General features: G+C 26.9%; 5 protein-coding genes across 5 annotated transcripts; all 5 read left to right on the forward strand.

Moving 5' to 3' along the window:
- Nucleotides 1-1,548: 1,548 nt before the first annotated feature.
- Nucleotides 1,549-2,340, forward strand: MKS88_004222 (MSP7-like protein; the record flags this gene model as incomplete). The annotated part of the gene is made up of 2 exons (XM_067217379.1): nucleotides 1,549-1,707; nucleotides 1,828-2,340. The coding sequence occupies 2 exons, from the start codon at nucleotides 1,549-1,551 to the stop codon at nucleotides 2,338-2,340; spliced, it is 672 nt and encodes a 223-aa protein (XP_067071813.1).
- Nucleotides 2,341-4,672: 2,332 nt separating this feature from the next.
- Nucleotides 4,673-6,049, forward strand: MKS88_004223 (MSP7-like protein; the record flags this gene model as incomplete). Its single annotated transcript, XM_067217380.1, has 1 exon — nucleotides 4,673-6,049. The coding sequence occupies one exon, from the start codon at nucleotides 4,673-4,675 to the stop codon at nucleotides 6,047-6,049; it is 1,377 nt and encodes a 458-aa protein (XP_067071814.1).
- Nucleotides 6,050-8,243: 2,194 nt separating this feature from the next.
- MKS88_004224 (MSP7-like protein) lies at nucleotides 8,244-9,089 on the forward strand (the record flags this gene model as incomplete). Its single annotated transcript, XM_067217381.1, has 1 exon — nucleotides 8,244-9,089. The coding sequence occupies one exon, from the start codon at nucleotides 8,244-8,246 to the stop codon at nucleotides 9,087-9,089; it is 846 nt and encodes a 281-aa protein (XP_067071815.1).
- Nucleotides 9,090-12,512: 3,423 nt separating this feature from the next.
- On the forward strand, nucleotides 12,513-13,712 carry MKS88_004225 (MSP7-like protein; the record flags this gene model as incomplete). Its single annotated transcript, XM_067217383.1, has 1 exon — nucleotides 12,513-13,712. The coding sequence occupies one exon, from the start codon at nucleotides 12,513-12,515 to the stop codon at nucleotides 13,710-13,712; it is 1,200 nt and encodes a 399-aa protein (XP_067071816.1).
- Nucleotides 13,713-14,990: 1,278 nt separating this feature from the next.
- Nucleotides 14,991-16,175, forward strand: MKS88_004226 (MSP7-like protein; the record flags this gene model as incomplete). Its single annotated transcript, XM_067217384.1, has 1 exon — nucleotides 14,991-16,175. One exon carries the CDS (start codon nucleotides 14,991-14,993, stop codon nucleotides 16,173-16,175), a length of 1,185 nt encoding a protein of 394 aa, XP_067071817.1.
- Between the last annotated feature and the right edge of the window lie 1,298 nt (nucleotides 16,176-17,473).

Here is a 17,473-nt window from a genome sequence, read left to right on the forward strand (position 1 = left end):
GCACTGTTAGCTTTCTTAAGGCGCGTCTTTAATTATATATACATACTTTTTCTTTTTTTTTTTTAAAAAGTGCACTATTTTTCTTTTTTTTTTTTTTTTTTTGAGGAGATACAATATTCCGGTGTTTCTAACATATGTTAGGAAAAATAAGAAAAGAAGCATAAATATTTTTCAAATTTAATTTGTACAGAATGCAGTAATTATTTATTGTTTTATTAGTCCCCGTATTTTTCGTTCAAATAGTTTCCAAGTTTTTTTATTCCTTAAAGAGAAATAATTGATAAAAAGAAGAAAAAAATGAAAAAACGGCAAGGGAGAAAAATATGAAATTGCCTCTTTTTCATCTATCACCCATACATATATCGTTATTCTGCTATTCTTATACATGAATGTTTATATGCACAATATGGCTGTAAGGTAATAACTATTTCGTTCAACTTTGTCCATTTTTTTTTTTCTTTTTTTTCAACTTGTTAATTATAGCAAGAATTATATTTACATATATATACTCCGATTTTCCCTTCACAATTTTTCCCTTTTATATTTTTCTAAAGTAGGATAGTTTATAAATTAAAATACATGGGGAAACATGGAAACATTTAAAATATTTTTTAAAAAAGAAAAAAAAAAAGAAAAAAAAGAAAAAAGGAAAAAAGGTAAAAAGGAAAAAAGGAAGCTTGTAGTTATGTACAGAAGACAGAAGCGTTACATCGTTAAGAAAAAATCTTGATAATATATATTGAACATTCTTATATTATACTGTATTTAATCTTATGTGATGTGTATTAGTGATAGTATTTTATTTTACTACATATTGTTGTACTGTGTTATACTGTGTTGTACTTCTTTTTTTTTTTTTTTTTTACCCCTTAGACGATTAAAAATGTGTTTGTATTGAAAATTGAAATAGTAGTAATTAACATCTATTGCGTAAAAAAAAAATAATTTCTAATAATTTATAATAGTTCATCATAAATTATGTTCGATATAAAAAGAAAAAAAATTTTAAAAAAACAAAAACCGAGGAAACAGGGAAAATAGATAAAACACCACTGTGCGAATTATTTTACACAATAAGAATATTTCACTAGTAAATAATTTGACACTTTGACATCTCGACAAAAAATATTTTGCACGATTTATTATTTATTGAATACTGCTAAAAATATTTTTTAATTTAAAAAAATTACACAGAATATTTCAGCACTTTAAGCGCAACAATGGATCAAAAAAAAAAAAAAAAAAAAGGATAAAGGATAATAATAGTAAAAAAAAAAAAAATAAAAAATAATAATAATAATTTAGTTCTATTACGCCAATCTTCTTATTTGTATATAGTATTTTATTTCTGTAGCATTTTTCTATTTACGTAATATTTAGATTTTTTTTTTTTTTTTTTCCCTTTCTCCTTATTTCACACACGTTTTAGAAAAAAAAAGGAAAATATTATAATATATTTATTCCTTTACTTTTCTTCCTTTTCTGTACTTCCCTTTCCTTTTTTACTAGTATAACCCCTCACGTGTTACTCAAATTTCATCCATAACAATGAGAACAAAATATACATTTGTTCCACCTAGTTTTTCCATTTTGCTATTTTTTTTTGTATTATGTGAAGATCAATATGTTAACTCAAAAGTAAATTGTTACACAAAAAATGAACCAATAGAAAAATTGAAAGAAAAAATAGAAAATTTAAAGAATAATGTAACAGATAATTTATCTAAAAATATTAAAGAAGATTTAGAATTATTAAATAAAAAAAATCAAATATTAGAATTATATCATCATGATCCTATATTACAACAGGGTGTTCGGGGTGTTTAGAAAAATAAATATGAAAAAAGAGAAGAAAAATATGCTAATAAATTAGATCATTTAGAACAAAATTGTGAAAGAGATGAAACAAGTAATACCAATAAAATTTTGATAAATGGGGAAAATGAAAGAGAACATAATGCGGATTTATTCATCGGACAAGGAGCAAATTCACAAGTTGAACTACTTGCTCAAGATACCACTGATAAAACTCCTGAGGAAGAAGGTGCAGGAGGAAAAGGACAAGAAGTTAGAAGAGCAGATGAACAAGCACCAGAAGCTAAAGGAGGCCAAGAAACAGTACCAGTATCAGAAAAACCAGGAGCAAGTGAAGAAAATAAAGGGGAGGAAAAAGAACCAGGAGCTGTAGAAGAATCAGAAGTGCCCGTAGCAGTTGCACAAAGAGTAAATCCAGATTCTCCAGCTCCCCAAGATGGGGAAAAACAGCCGCAGGACTCCGGGTTAATACCGAATCCCCTGATGAGGTTATGTGTTTACATTGTCTTTTTGAAGACATACTAAAGAATTGTGATGTGATAAAAAGAGAAAATAAGGCAAATAATGATAAATACAATGAGTTTACAAAGAAATTTGATATATATATCATGACTAAAAAAGAGTATAAAATGGTTAAGAAGTTGATTGAACCATTTTCTGAAAGAGGTAAAACAGAAGGTACACAAGCAAATGCAATAAATGAAGTTTTTAAAAAAGCATTAACAGATGATTTATATTATAAAGAATTTACCAATGTAATTCATGGTATTTATATCTATGTTAAACAACACAGTTACTTAAATGAAAATAGCAGTGAAGAGTTATATAATAAAGCCCATGAAAATGCAATAAATATATTGGACACGATTATGGATAATTAAAATGTTGTAATGTAAAAAATTACTCTAAGCATTAGTATGTTTAATATCTATATATTTTGCTTTATTTTATTAGTTTTATTTTATTAGTTCTATTTTATTTGTTATGTTTTACGTTATTTGCTGTGTTTTATTAGTGTTATTTTATTTATTTTCGTAAGACACAGCATTTTTTATTTGTGCGTTTTCCCTCACATTTAAGCATATATGATACATACATAAAATAAAATTTTGAAAAACTTCTATATTAGTACTGCTAATATAAACAGGTGTATCTTTGTTGAATCAAATAACACAGTTCTGCTTTATGTACGAAAATACGCAAAAAAAAGAAAAAATATAAATTGGAAAATATAATAACAAGCACATATTCAACACAATAATTTTCGCTTCAATCCATAAGTGGACGCCTCGTATTTTTACCTTTTTTTCTTTTTGCCTTTAAATGATGTAATAGCTTAAATAAAATTTTCTCTTTTCCTGCTTAGTACACTGCCTTGTTGCTTTTAATTTGTATATTCATGCTTATATATAACATATACAGGCACGCGTTCCAGGGCGTCTTACCCTAGTACCCAAAAAACCAAAAGATGTCCATATGATACAGTGTTGTACATTTAAATATTTAAGTTGAACAAGAAAAGAAAAAAAAAAAATTATGCACACACAATTAAATTGATCGTAATTTTACTGCAGTGTTTTTAAAAATTTTAAGTTTTTAAATTAAAAAAAAATTCAAAAAAATGAATGGTCGACGGGAGAAAAAAAAAAAAAAAAATAAATATATATGTATATATATATAAATACGTACATAGTTACATATAAATTCCTAGTCACACTATTAAAAAACATATTTCCCTTTTTACGATTAACATACGTTAGTCCGCTTTAGTTTTATTTAAATGTGTGTAAACAATTTGAGCTGAAAAAATAAAAAAAAATTAAGATATAATAAACCAAGATATAATAAACCAAGATATAATAAACCAAGATACAATAAACCACGATATAATAAGACAAAATAAAATTAGATATAATAAGATATAATAAAACAAGATATAATAAGATAAATTAAAACTAGATATAATAAGATATAATAAAACAAGATGTAATAAAATAAGACATAATAAAATAATATATCTTGTTTTTTTTTTAAATTCGAATTTAAAATTAGGAATATGTTGTTTATTGTGCGCACCATTTTACAGTTTTTATTTCTGTCTTTAAAAAATAAAGTAAAACTTAACAAGACAAATATATTTTTTCTTCTTTTCTACTTCCATATGCACCTACTTTTTTTTGCGAAGTTGTCTTACATTTTTTAGGTGCATTACGCTCAGTTCAGTATTCATTTACGCAGTGCTCTATTCAATTCCTTCTTTAATAGTTTTCCTTTAGGTTAAATGTTTTTAAGAAATATGTGTACACATTAGTATAATAAATAGCTTCATTATCATTATTACAAATTTGCTTATTAGTATGACAGCTTTGGTATTTATGAAATTACTTCCCTTATTTTAAGAGCGTTTACATGAACAGTGCAGGGAAAAAAGAAAAAAAGAAGAAAACACAAAAAAAAAAATAAGAAAACACAAGAAAAAAAAGAAGAAAACACAAGAAAAAAAAGAAGAAAACACAAGAAAAAAAAGAAGAAAACACAAGAAAAAAAAGAAGAAAACACAAGAAAAAAAAGAAGAAAAACAAAAAAAAATAGAAAAATTAATGAAAGAATGGAACTTCAAAATTTCACACAATTTCCCATTAAAAACTTTTAACTGTGCATGGTTACTGTACATTCATTTGTCTTCACCTGTTCATTTGTTTATTCCCCTTTTTGTATTAACAAAAAAAAAAAAAAAATATTCGTAGCATTTCTTTTTCTCACTAATATTGCGTTATATGCATGAATATAAATGTACATATATATATATATATATATATATATATATATATGTGTATTACAGACCTAACATAAAACAATGAAAGGAAAAGTAATTTATTTTTTTTATTTTTTCCCCTTCTTTCTAGCCTCACTAAATTATGTATCATCTAGGAATCAAAATCCCCCTATACCATTGAACGAAACACTGAATGAAAACCAGAATGAAAGTCAACATGGCAATCAGAAAAATCAAGATGTAGATGTATTAGAAACATTAACAAAAAACATTACTACAGATGAGTTCAATTCCTTTAATAATAGCGATGAGAAAGAACAAAAAGGAAAAGAAACTATGAAGATATACAAAGGTGAAAGTGAGGCAAAAGAAGAAACTAACGAGGAGCCAGAAAAAAAAGAAAAATTTTTGGAAAATGTTGACAGTGTATTAAAACATAACAGTAATGTATTTCTGGGAAAAAATGCAAAAGGAGTTAGTACTGAAGTGATAGCTTCAGATGTTAATAGTACAGATGGAACAGTAACAAGCCCTAGTGTAAAATTATCGAAAGGAGTTGATGAAGTTCCTGCTTCTGCAGGCCCTGCAGATAAGCAAGTACGGCAAGATAACCCTGGGAACGATAACGCTGGTAATGATAACCCTGGTAATGATAACCCTGGTAACGATAACACTGATAAGGATAACCCTGGTAATGATAACCCTGGTAACGATAACACTGATAAGGATAACCCTGGTGAAAAAGGAGATACAGAAGGAAAACCAGAAGAAAGCAGTTTAACTGTACCCGACCAGTCACCACCAATTCAACCACAAGACAGTACTTCTGAAACATTAGACAGTGCTGCTTTAAGAAATAATCAAATCGAAGGTAATGGACCGCGTAGTACAGTGTCAAGAGAACCCCAAGTAAGACACGCAGATCCTACTGCAGCTACTGTAAATTCCGCACCCTCACCAAATGGTGGAATAGAAATTTCAAATGGTAGCACATCTACACATAACAGTACAATAAACACAATCAAACATTTAGATAGACTGTATGATGAAATCCTTGCTGGAACAGAAATGACACAACGGGTACGTTATAGTCATAGAATGAGTGAGCGTAACCATAATAGTAGTAATAATATTAATACTAAATATGAGCAATTTAAAAAAGAATTTAATGAATATATTATGAATGAAAAGGAGTATGAAATGATGAAGAATCTTATTGACACTGTTTTTTCTAAAGGTAAGGTAGGGACTGAGAAAAAAAATGCACTACATGAACTGTTTAAGAATGCATTAGAAAATGATAATTTTAAAGAACAGTTCAAAAATGTTATGTATGGTATTTATAGTTTTACTAAACGGCACAGTTATCTAAGAGGTGATGTAACAACAAACAATGAATTTTACGATAAATTTTATGACAATGCGGTTAGTCTACTAGACACATTGCTAATTAAGTGAATTATACGAAATAATTTTACTACATATACTACCTCGTTGCTTTTATTCCCACGCTCTTCTGTTCATAAACGTTGCTACCTCTGAACATGCGTGTGCATATACAAGCACATTATGCATATGTATATTGCATATATATATATATATACATATGCACATATATTTATATGCGCAGTGTACTTGTATATGCTAGCGGGTCAAATGGAGTAATAAACTATATTTACAGCATTGTACATCACTAATAGTTAATATTTTTTTTTTTTTTTTTTCAAACACTTTTTAAATATGTATTCAGTTGTACTCTTGAAGGTATATATGAAAACTCTGAAAAAAAAAAAATAATAATAAATTCATAAACACATAAACAATAATAGTAAAAATGGACTTTTCTAAATTCTCCGTATTTTATAACTGTGAATAGATTGCTATTCAAACGATATTTCCAATTTTTTTTTTTGTCATTATAGAATAAATTTCTATATCAAAAATTTGCAATTTTTTTTTTTTTTTATAGTTTTAATTACCTGTGTGACGTGCAAAAATAAAATAAAAATGAACATTTTTGTTTATTTGATTTTTTTTAACATTTTTCTCCCAAATATGAACACTCTACGTTTATATTTATATTTATATATATATGTATATATATATATATGGATGCGTTCACATGTGAGCCCACCTACACGCGCACACACATGTACATTTACATTAGCCATATATGCATATGAATAAGCCTGTACGGAGCAGTTGTAATATTGATAATTTCGTTTAACTGCAATACAAAATAAAATATTCTAAAATGGAATGTACAAATTACGTTTTAATAATACAACAAACAAAAGGATATATATGCCTATGTTCATTCTTTCATTATTTAATGAATGCAATCATAACACTGTAGTATAACAACACTTATGAATAAACATACATGTATGTGTACACCTACACACACATATACATATATATATATATATTTACGGTTTAACAACATGGGCAATTTTTGCTTTTTTGATACCCTTGAAAAACATGATCAATCGTTTTTGAAATTTTTAAAAAAGACAATTTTTTTTGGATAAGTTGTATCAATTAAAAAACCATTTTTAAAATGCAAAAGCAAAAAGGTTAGATGTGAAATAAAAATTGGCAAAAAAGGATGGACATGAATTTTTTTTTTTTTTTTCTAGCTTTGTAGTATTTTTTCATTATATATATCTTATGCATATGAGTGTATAAAATTGTATTTTTATATATTTATTATATACACGTACATGCATTTTTTTTATTGCGAAATATTTTTCCTTTGTGCAATATTATGCTTGTGCATTTAGAAGCTTTGCATTTTTCTGTTTGCACGTTTTTCCGCTTTGCATTTTTCTTTTTGTGCATTTTATTGCTTTCCATTTTGCCCTTTGTGCAGTTTTGGGCCTTCTTTTTACATCTTTATGTTTTTCCTTCTAGCATTTTACCGCTTTTAGTTTTTCCTCTTTGCATTTTACGGATTGCATTTTACTATTTTGCATTTTACGGATTTGCATTTTACGGATTTGCATTTTACGGATTTGCATTTTGCGGATTTGCATTTTACTGCTATGCGTTTTACCGCTATGCGTTTTACTGCTATGCATTTTACTGCTATGCGTTTTACTGCTTTGTATTTAACCTCATTCACATTTTCCCGCTTTTCATTTTTTTTCGCTACGCCATTTGTTCCATTGTGAATTTATTTCGTTAAGTGCATTTTTTCGATAAAGGTATTTTTTTCGACCTAGGTGTTTTTTCGTTAAAAATAATTTTTACCTACAGTTTATTACCAGGATATCCTATGCAGTTTTTATTTTTTCGTTATTTATACTTTTTTGAAAGAGCAACAAATTTTAACGTTTTCATTTTATTCTATTTAAAATTTTTTTTTATATATTTTTTTTTTTGCGCGTAAATTTTAGAACATATTAATGTGCTAAATAATACTTATATGTATTTATGTACACAAATATACATGTGCATATATATATATATATAAATATATACATATATATGTACATATATATATACATATATATATACATATATATATACATATATACATGTATAATACATACCTACCTACGTATACGTGTTTATATAGGAGAAATTTTTAGCTAAAACAATGAATAGAAAAATTATCATTTTTTCTGTTTTCCTATTTTCATTACATTCTATGTCATCGCGTCATGTTCAAAGGGACACAGGAGTGAAAAATGACAAAAAGAATGATTTTCACCAAGGAAAGGAAACAGAAGGTAATAATAAGAATTCCATTTTAAAAGAAGGTATAAGAAATGTATTCCATGAAATGAACGAATCAGAAGAAAAAACTAAGGAAGAATTAGAAAATAATAATGATGAAGAATCATTTATTGCGCAGAGTTCGTCGAATTATTCCGAACAGGATAAGAAAAATAAAAATAATGATTCAAAGATTGAAGAAAAAACATCGGAAAGTATGAAATTTTTTGGTCAATCTTCAAATGATAATAATAGTGGAGGCGGTGAAGAAATACTACAAACTGATGTGCCAGCTCATAATGAAAATGGTTCGGGTATAGGAGAGCCAGGAAATAATGTTGAAAATAATCCAAATGATAATAACAGTGGTACTAACACAACGGAAGCGAAATATACAGATCAACTTTTTGAAGAAATAATTGCAAATTTAAGTAATAAAAATGGATCCAATGAACATAATTATCATAATGAATATATTGAGTTTAAAAAAGAATATGACATGTTTATTACTATGAATGAAAATGAATATGAAATAATTCAAAAACTACTTGATGCCTTTTCTGTACATAACACACATATTTGTAAAGAACCTGATTCTGTATATGAAGCCATTAAAAAAACTATTACTGATAAAACGTATTGTAATGAATTGAAAACTTTTGTACAAGGTATTTATAATTATGCTAAAGGTCGCAATAATTTAAGAGGCGAAGGAACTAAAGGAGAATTATATATGACATTATTTGAAAATCTTTTGAAGTTACTAAGTTCAATTTGAATTGCTGTTAAGTATAAACATTTTCTTTAATTTTGTCCAACTTTCCTTAATTCTCCATAATTCTCGTAATTTCGGGAAACAAAAATTACACATATATATATGTATGTATATGTATACATATGTACGTATATGTATATATATGTATGTATGTGTATGTATATGTACGTATATATATCTTACGAGAAAATAAAAGCATAAATGAATTATAAGGAAAAATTTTAAATAAAATTTTTTTTTTTTTTTTTTTTTTTGTTTTGTTTTTTTGAAACACACAAGTTGTAATGGGATAAAAAAAAAAAAATTGAGCTTAACATTTCATCCATCTTTTTTTCCTAAATATATTTAAAAAGGATGACCTCTGTAAACATGTAATCACTACATTAAAACGATTATATTTTAAGCTACTTACAACTTGTAATTGAGAATAAATTTATATGTGCAAAAAGTAATTTAAAGAGGGTAAAAAAAGAGCAAAAATAAAAGGTTGATATAAATCCAGTGAACAAGTTGTACCTTCCGCGCCTGGAAGCTATATGAGGAAAAAGTTTGTTATACCAGTACAACACTGCCATTTAAGCTCAGTTTTCACATGCGCGTAAATTATCTTCACACACTTAATGTATTTTTTGTTCAGAGAATTTTCCTCTTTAATAAAATATACGCAAATGTACAAGCATATACGCATTTATATATATATATAATACATACATACATAAATGATGAGACAAATTTTGGCTAGTTGATTTTTTTTTTTTTTTTTTTTTTATATCTTTATTTTTTCACTCACATTGCGGGTAAAGGTAAATTACACTAGCCTTGCACAACGTAACAGTACCAAATTTTACGTTTTTATAATTTGTTTTAAAAAGTATTAAAAGAACAAGTGCTCTTTTTTTCTCCTTTTTTTTTGACTATTATTGGTATCATCCCTATTACGAAAATATTGATTTAACACTAAGCGGAGGAATTACACAATGGGAGATCAAGTAGGCGTATATATGTACAAAAAAAAAATAAAAAAAATTTAAATTGTTGATAAACGAGAATTATAAAATTATGACAAGGTCTTAATAGAACAAACTGAAACTGCAACTGAAACTGCAACTGAAACTGCAACTGAAACTGCAACTAAAACTGCAACTGAAACTACAAATACAAATACAAATACAACTAAGACTAAAAGTGAGGCAAACTAATGTTAACGAAGTTACAAAATGAGCAAGCATTTTCGCGAGTCTCACCTGGTGAACATAATAATTGAATATGCTCACAAGTTAACAGAGTAGACGCGGAAAGTCGAGCAATAGGATAACCTCCATCATATATAATCAAACGGTTCTAATAAGTGATACACCTTCACATACAAAAGCTAGAGGAATATCCTAACAGAGATATAATCATTGAAGTGAAAGGAGATAGAATATACGAACATATACAACTAAGTTTTACATAACCACTAACCCCAGATCATCACTTCGTTACAGAATAAACATCAGAGTAAACAAGTGCATAAATTTAAAGTTAACTCATATATGTTACAAAAGAAAAGAGTGTTGGACATACAAAAAAAAGCACATGCAATTACTTGCAGCATCTGTTCGAGAATTCAAAAGGTAGAAATGCTGTTTCATTTGAACAGGTTATATACGTCAACATATCTAATATTAAGCGCTTTAGGGAAACACTACGAGGATATATACTAAACATTTCAAAATAAAACTAATGATGTGCAATGTTCTATTCAGGAAGTCAGGTGATATAATGATAATAACCAAGAATATAATAAATTTACTATGAATGATACATAGTATAATATTGTTAAAAAAAAAAGCACATGCCTGTTTCAAAGATGGTGCAAAAGAGGGTTTGTATTAGTACTCGTTTGACTGGTATAATTACCAAAAGCTTTAAAAACATCATAACATAACACATTTCGAAAAGAATTCCAAAAATTTATGTATGGTACATTTATACCTTTGCTAATTGTTGTAAATACATGCAAGTTGAAGGGATGAATAGTGCAGATCTGTATAAGGTTCCGCTTAAAAATACGTACCATTACGAAATAGTGAGTTATGTGAACTGAAGAAAGAACAGCTATTTTACTTTATATTTTTTTTTATGTATTGTGTTACATTATTAGTTACATACCTTTTATTTTTTTTTTTTTTTGTATGCACTTGTCATTAAAGGTCCAATTAATTTTATAAGATAAAAGTTAAAAATGAAATTTTTTTTTTTTTTTAACTGACCTTGCAATAATTTGCATATATGAATATGTTACATAATTATGTAGGTTGTAAGGTAAAAGTAGTAAAGCTATTATTTAAAATAATTTCCATAGTTACACGAATGAAAAACAAAATAATAAATTAAAATAAAATAAAATAAAATAAAAGACAAAAGAGAAAACAGAAAACTGCATACAATTTGGGAATGTTCATTTTTATAATTATTTGTACTGAAGCAGTTTTCCGAAATGATATTACTTCATTTTAATTTACGTTAATTTAATTTTTTTCAGTTTATTTTAATTTATTCTAATTTTTTTCAATTTATTCTAGTTTTTTTCAATTTATTCTAATTTTTTTCAATTTATTTTAATTTACTCTAATTTATTTTAATTTACTGTAATTTATTTTAATTTACTCTAATTTACTCTAATTTATTCTAATTTATTTTAATTTAATTTATTTTAATTAACTTCCATTTCAATTTATTTGTGTATTTTATATTTTTTTTTTTCTCCAATTTTTGACACAATTTGGTTACACTGACCCGTTTTCTCTTCCGTGCTCATGGCTATATTTTTTAGAAATTAACTGCTCTGATTGAATTTAAAAAAATATATATTTTTTCTTTAAATATTTTAAAACGTTAATATAATAAATATATTAAACATAAATTGGTGTATTTCACAATGCTAAAACTTACAGTGCTGTGAAATTTTATTATATTATAAAAAAATTAATATTGCACAGTTTGAGGATACGAAAAAAGAGAAAATGTGTAATATGTTTGTTCTCTCAGTAGGCAATTAAATTGGAAATATAACAATTACAAAAAAAAAAAAAAAAAAAAAAAAAATTGGTCAACTCGTAGCAAAACACTATTTGAATATAATTATAATTTATTTTTAATTGTTTTTTATTACTTAAGGTGAATTGAGTGATATTCCTTATTTTGTTAAAGTGTGTGCATATATGTATGCGTAAGTGCACACATAAATACGCAAATAAATACGTACATAAATACACAAATAAATACAAACTTAAATATTTACATACATACGCACATTCCTGTTAACCTCTTTTTGGTGTCTGCTTATTCCTGTGCCTACTTTAGGGGTAAAACAATTTCACACTACCATTTCAGCGCATCGTACAATTATATTTTACAAATTTATTATTCTACTTAAAAAGAATGAAGGGGAATGTTAAAATTTATTTGTTCCTTTTTTTTTTATTTTACGTGCACCATGTATCGTCTGATAACAAGTCGAACTTAAGAGGAAAGAATTACAATTTGGATGGTTATATAGTAGATGTATTGCAAAAAAAACTGGGAAATATACATAACATTGGCCAGAATAATGCTAGCGACAGTTTTAACAAAAAACTTGAGATTTTAAAAAAGCAAATTGAAAAAATACAAAAGTATGAAACCGAGTATGGAGGAAAAGGTTATGAAGATATTTTGGACAGTGAATTCCAAGATGAGTCAGGAAAAAAAAAAAAAAAAATTTTCGGAATGGATGAGGATGATTTAGACAATTATGACGAAGATTTTTTGGGGCAAAGTGCAAAAGGAGGTCAGCATGCTACAAATAGTGCCAATGGAGACGTAACAAGTACTCAACTTACGAATGATCAATCAACTGAACAAGTAAATGGCCAATCATCCTCAAAAACCGCAGTAGCTGCAGCAGGACAATTAGATCAAAAGGTTAATACAGATGGTAGTTTACCAAATAACCAAACATTAGCCACATCTACATCTAGTGGATCCTCACCAACAAATAACCCAAGCGCATCAGGAGGATCAGGTGCACAAGATGAGCGAAGTGAAAATTCTGAACTTACCCCAGAAAACGCACAAAATTCCTCTGAAAAAGGTCAAGAAGGTACACCCCAAACATTACCTAGTTCACCTACTGCAAGCAATCCATCCATACAAGCATCAACCAGTGGAAATAGTATTCCTGGGAAGGTTGCAAATGAATCATCTAAGGTTAAACACTTAGACAAAATATATGACGACCTTCTTGAAACATCAGAGACAAAAAACGAAATCGATCAAACTCCATACCATACAAAATATAACGATTTTAAAAGAGAGTATGACGACTTTACTATGAATGATAAGGAGTATGATATGGTTAAGAAACTCTTTCAAGAGTGTTTTAAAAATGGTGCAGGGGAGGGTTCAAATACGACTTGTTTGATTGATGTATTTAAAAAAGCGTTAGAAGATAATATATTTCGAAAAAAATTTGAAAATTTTATGAACGGTATTTACAGTTTTGCTAAGCGTCATAATTATTTAAATGACGAACGAATAAGTAATGAGGAGCAGTACAACGCTTTACTCAAAAATGCTTTAACTTCATTGAATACATTATAAAATAGAATGGACGAAGAGCAGTTATTTTATTTTACACCTTTTTTATATGTTCTTTTTTGTTTTCAAATGTATGACTATATTTCAGCAAACGTTTGCGAATATATATTTTAATCATATGTATCGCTGCGTTTGGACAAATTTTTTTTTTTTTTTTACTTATCCTGGCATTAAATTGTATATTCATCTGTTACTCAACTAAACAAGTCATATATTAACATTCTGTTCTTTTTTCTGGTCCAATATTACAATTTCGAAAATGTGGTCATTTTCACAAACGACTTGAGCATATATTTGTACAGTTACATGTTATGAGAATGTTTTTTAACGAAATTTTTTTTTTTTTTTTGTTTTATTATTTTATTTTTTTTTGTTTTTTTTTTTTTTTTTTTTTTTTTTTTTTTTTTTTTTTTTTTTTTTTTTTTTTTTTTTTTTTTTTTTTTTTTTTTTTTTTTTTTTGTTTTATTATTTTATTTTATTTTTTTATTATTATTTCTTTTGTTTTTGTTGTTTTTGTTTTTACGAATATATTGCCCTAATGACTTCCTTCACATTTACCCGTTTTGCTTCCTTTTCTTTTGAAAATATAAATAGATTTAACCTATAAAAGCTGCCCTTTTTTTTACCATCTCAAAAAAAGAAATTTAATGACTATGTTAACGAATTGTCATTCTGCTGATATTTATAAGAGTTATATATTAAGCTAACTGCGAATAAAAATAATGCGCATTTTTTTTATTTGAAAAAATACATTTTAATGATGGCATAAAAGAGGAAAACTGAAATTTCTTGATACTTTGAGCGTAAAGTAAAAATGAACATGCAATTAAAATTTTAAAAATATTTTGTCGACCCTTGGTGCGCCGGACTTAACCATTATAATTATTTATTTTATGACAATTTAATTTTTTATTGAACTTTGTTGTATTTATAATAATTTTTGCGAACAATTTTTGCGAACAATTTTTGCGAACAATTGATACGAACAGTTAGTGCGAACAGTTGGTGTGAACAAGTTTCCTTTTCAATTTATATGGGAATGCATGCATACAAGTGTGTGGGAGAATGCGCATGTGTGTGTCTGTATGCACACATATATGTATATGCATGTATACCCAAATGCATAAAAGGAAACTTCAGTTCACATTTTTCCTTTAACATATTGCACACGATTTAGGTAAAATAAAAAAAAAAAAAAAAAAAAAAAAAAAAATTGCATCAGTATGCTGGTACACCACAGTTCATAACAGATTTGCTTATTTACAATTTTCTCAAAAAATAATGAAAAGAAAAAATATATTTTGTTTTTCCCTCTTCTTATTTTTGTTGCGTTATGTATCATCAAAAGACAAATATGAAGATGAACAAAAAAATTATAATAATCAACATGTTCTATTAAATATAATAAAAGACAAATTAGAGAAATTACAAGGTGGAATAATAACGAATAAGGTATCAGATACTTTGAATAAAGACTTCAAATCATTAAAAAAACGAATGGAGGAATTGGAAAAATATGAAAAAAAATATACTGAAGGAAATATTGAGAATATTTTAAAAAATGAATCTGAAGAATCGTTAGGGGATAAAAAACAAATTTTGGGGGTAGATGAGGATGAGTATAACTGGGATTTTTTGGGACAAGGTAACACTATGACTAAAGGAGAAGACAATGAAGAGGGTGCGGATGATAATGAGGATGAAGAGGGCGAAGAGGATGGAACAGCTTTAGAATTAAAATCTAAAGGTGAACAAGATACTTCCATGTTAGCGCAGGGAGCAGAAAAAATATCGACTGAACTTCAAGGAGGTGCACAACCTACTAGTGAATCAAGTAATGAGGTACAAGAGCAAAGTGGAGGGACGGACGTGCGTACAACAAGAGACCCTGCAGTAGCAGAAGCAAAAACACCACTAGAAAATAGTCCTAGTGCACAATCAAATACACCATCTACAGGAGAAAACGAAGCTAAAGCAGCTTCTCAAGATCAAGCTAAAGAACGTCAACCAGTTGAAAGCGCATTAGTTAATGCAGAGCATGGCCCTACACAAGGTAGTAATATAAGCACCCCAAAAGTTCAGTACTTGGACAAATTGTTTGATGATTATCTTATAGCTTCAGATAAAAAAAAAGAAATAAATGTTCATAAATATCATAGAAAATATAATGATTTTAAAAAAGCATATGAATTTACTATGAATGATAATGAGTATAAAATTGTTAAAGAACTTTTTGATTTTTATTTCAAAAAAGGGGAAGAAGAGAGTTCAAATGCATCCAATTTGATTAATTTGTTTAAAAAGGTCTTGGATGATAATGTATTTCGAAAAGAGTTTGATAATATCATGCATGGTATTTATGGATTTGCTAAACGTTATACTTACTTAAGAGGGGATAGAACAAACGATGAGAATGTGTATAAGGAGCTGTTTAAAAATATGCTAAGTTTGTCAAACATTGTGTAGGTTACGTTATGGGCAATAGTGTTAGTTGATCATTTGTCTATTATTTTATATTTTGTATTTTAATTTATTGTATATTTTAATTTATATTTTGTTTTATATTTTTTTTTTTTTTTTTTGTCATTCATCTGTTTGCATGTTAATTTTTGGCTCAGCTGAGCAGGTCTCAAAAGAATTTTATTTTTTTAAAAGGACAGCGCAAAATTTTAAGCTTTTTATTCGTGAAGTTGTATATCATATTATATCGTATCATATCATATTTTTTCGTAAAAATTTTTTTTTATTAAAAATTATTTTGTAAGATATTTTGTTAAAAATTATTCCATTTCGTTTTATTAAAAATTATTCTATTTTGTTTTGTTTTATTTTATTATTATTTTTTTCTTCTTCTTATTTATTGTTCACGCCAAGGTTTTACTAAATCAACAAGCTAAATCGTTAACTTCAAAATGTATGTTCTGTACCGAACATATTGTGATTCGGGTGCTAATCATTCTTAAATTTATTATGCTACATGTTTTTAAGAGATTATACATAAGTGCAATACAGTTATAACATTTTACTGTTTTTCCATTTTGTAGTAGAAGTAAAAATTTGTAACCCTGAAAAAATGCGTTTCTACAAAATCGGAAAAAGTATAACATTTCAAATTTGTTCGTTTGAATACTCTTGTACACCGTATATGCCCATATGAGAAGGTAATTTTGGTTTGTAGACATGCGAAATACTCTGATTTAATCGCCATTTATATTTTGACTTATATTTTTATGTTTCTTAAAAAATTTTTATCGCTCTTAACAGGTAAGAATCATGGTTTCACTTTCCTGAAATGTTTATATATATATATATGCACACACATGTAATACATGCACGAAATAATAAATATCGACTGTATTTTTATTTTATGCTAACAAGTTTTAAACTTTACTATCAATTTGTGCATAATAATTTTAATTAATAAATTTTTTTATTCATTTATTGCTTATATACCGTTCTATGTGCATTTTAAACAAAAACAAAATTTCGCCAATATTTTGGCATGCTACCAGTCATATCACACAAATTTATTATTTTTATTAAAAAGTATAAATGACAAAGTTAAAATTTTTTGACTATTTTTTATTTTATATGTAATATGCATTGTGTGATAACAAATTTAACATGAAGGGGATGAATTGCAATATAGATGCTGATGTAGTAAATATTTGGGAAAAAAAAAAAAAAAATAGTATATATACTACTGGTGAGAATAGTTATAAAGTCAACTTTAACCAAAAATTTTGACTTGTCAGACAAACAAA

The sequence above is a fragment of the Plasmodium brasilianum genome, chromosome 12, assembly GCF_023973825.1.
Source record: "Plasmodium brasilianum strain Bolivian I chromosome 12, whole genome shotgun sequence".
Classification (NCBI taxonomy): domain Eukaryota; phylum Apicomplexa; class Aconoidasida; order Haemosporida; family Plasmodiidae; genus Plasmodium; species Plasmodium brasilianum.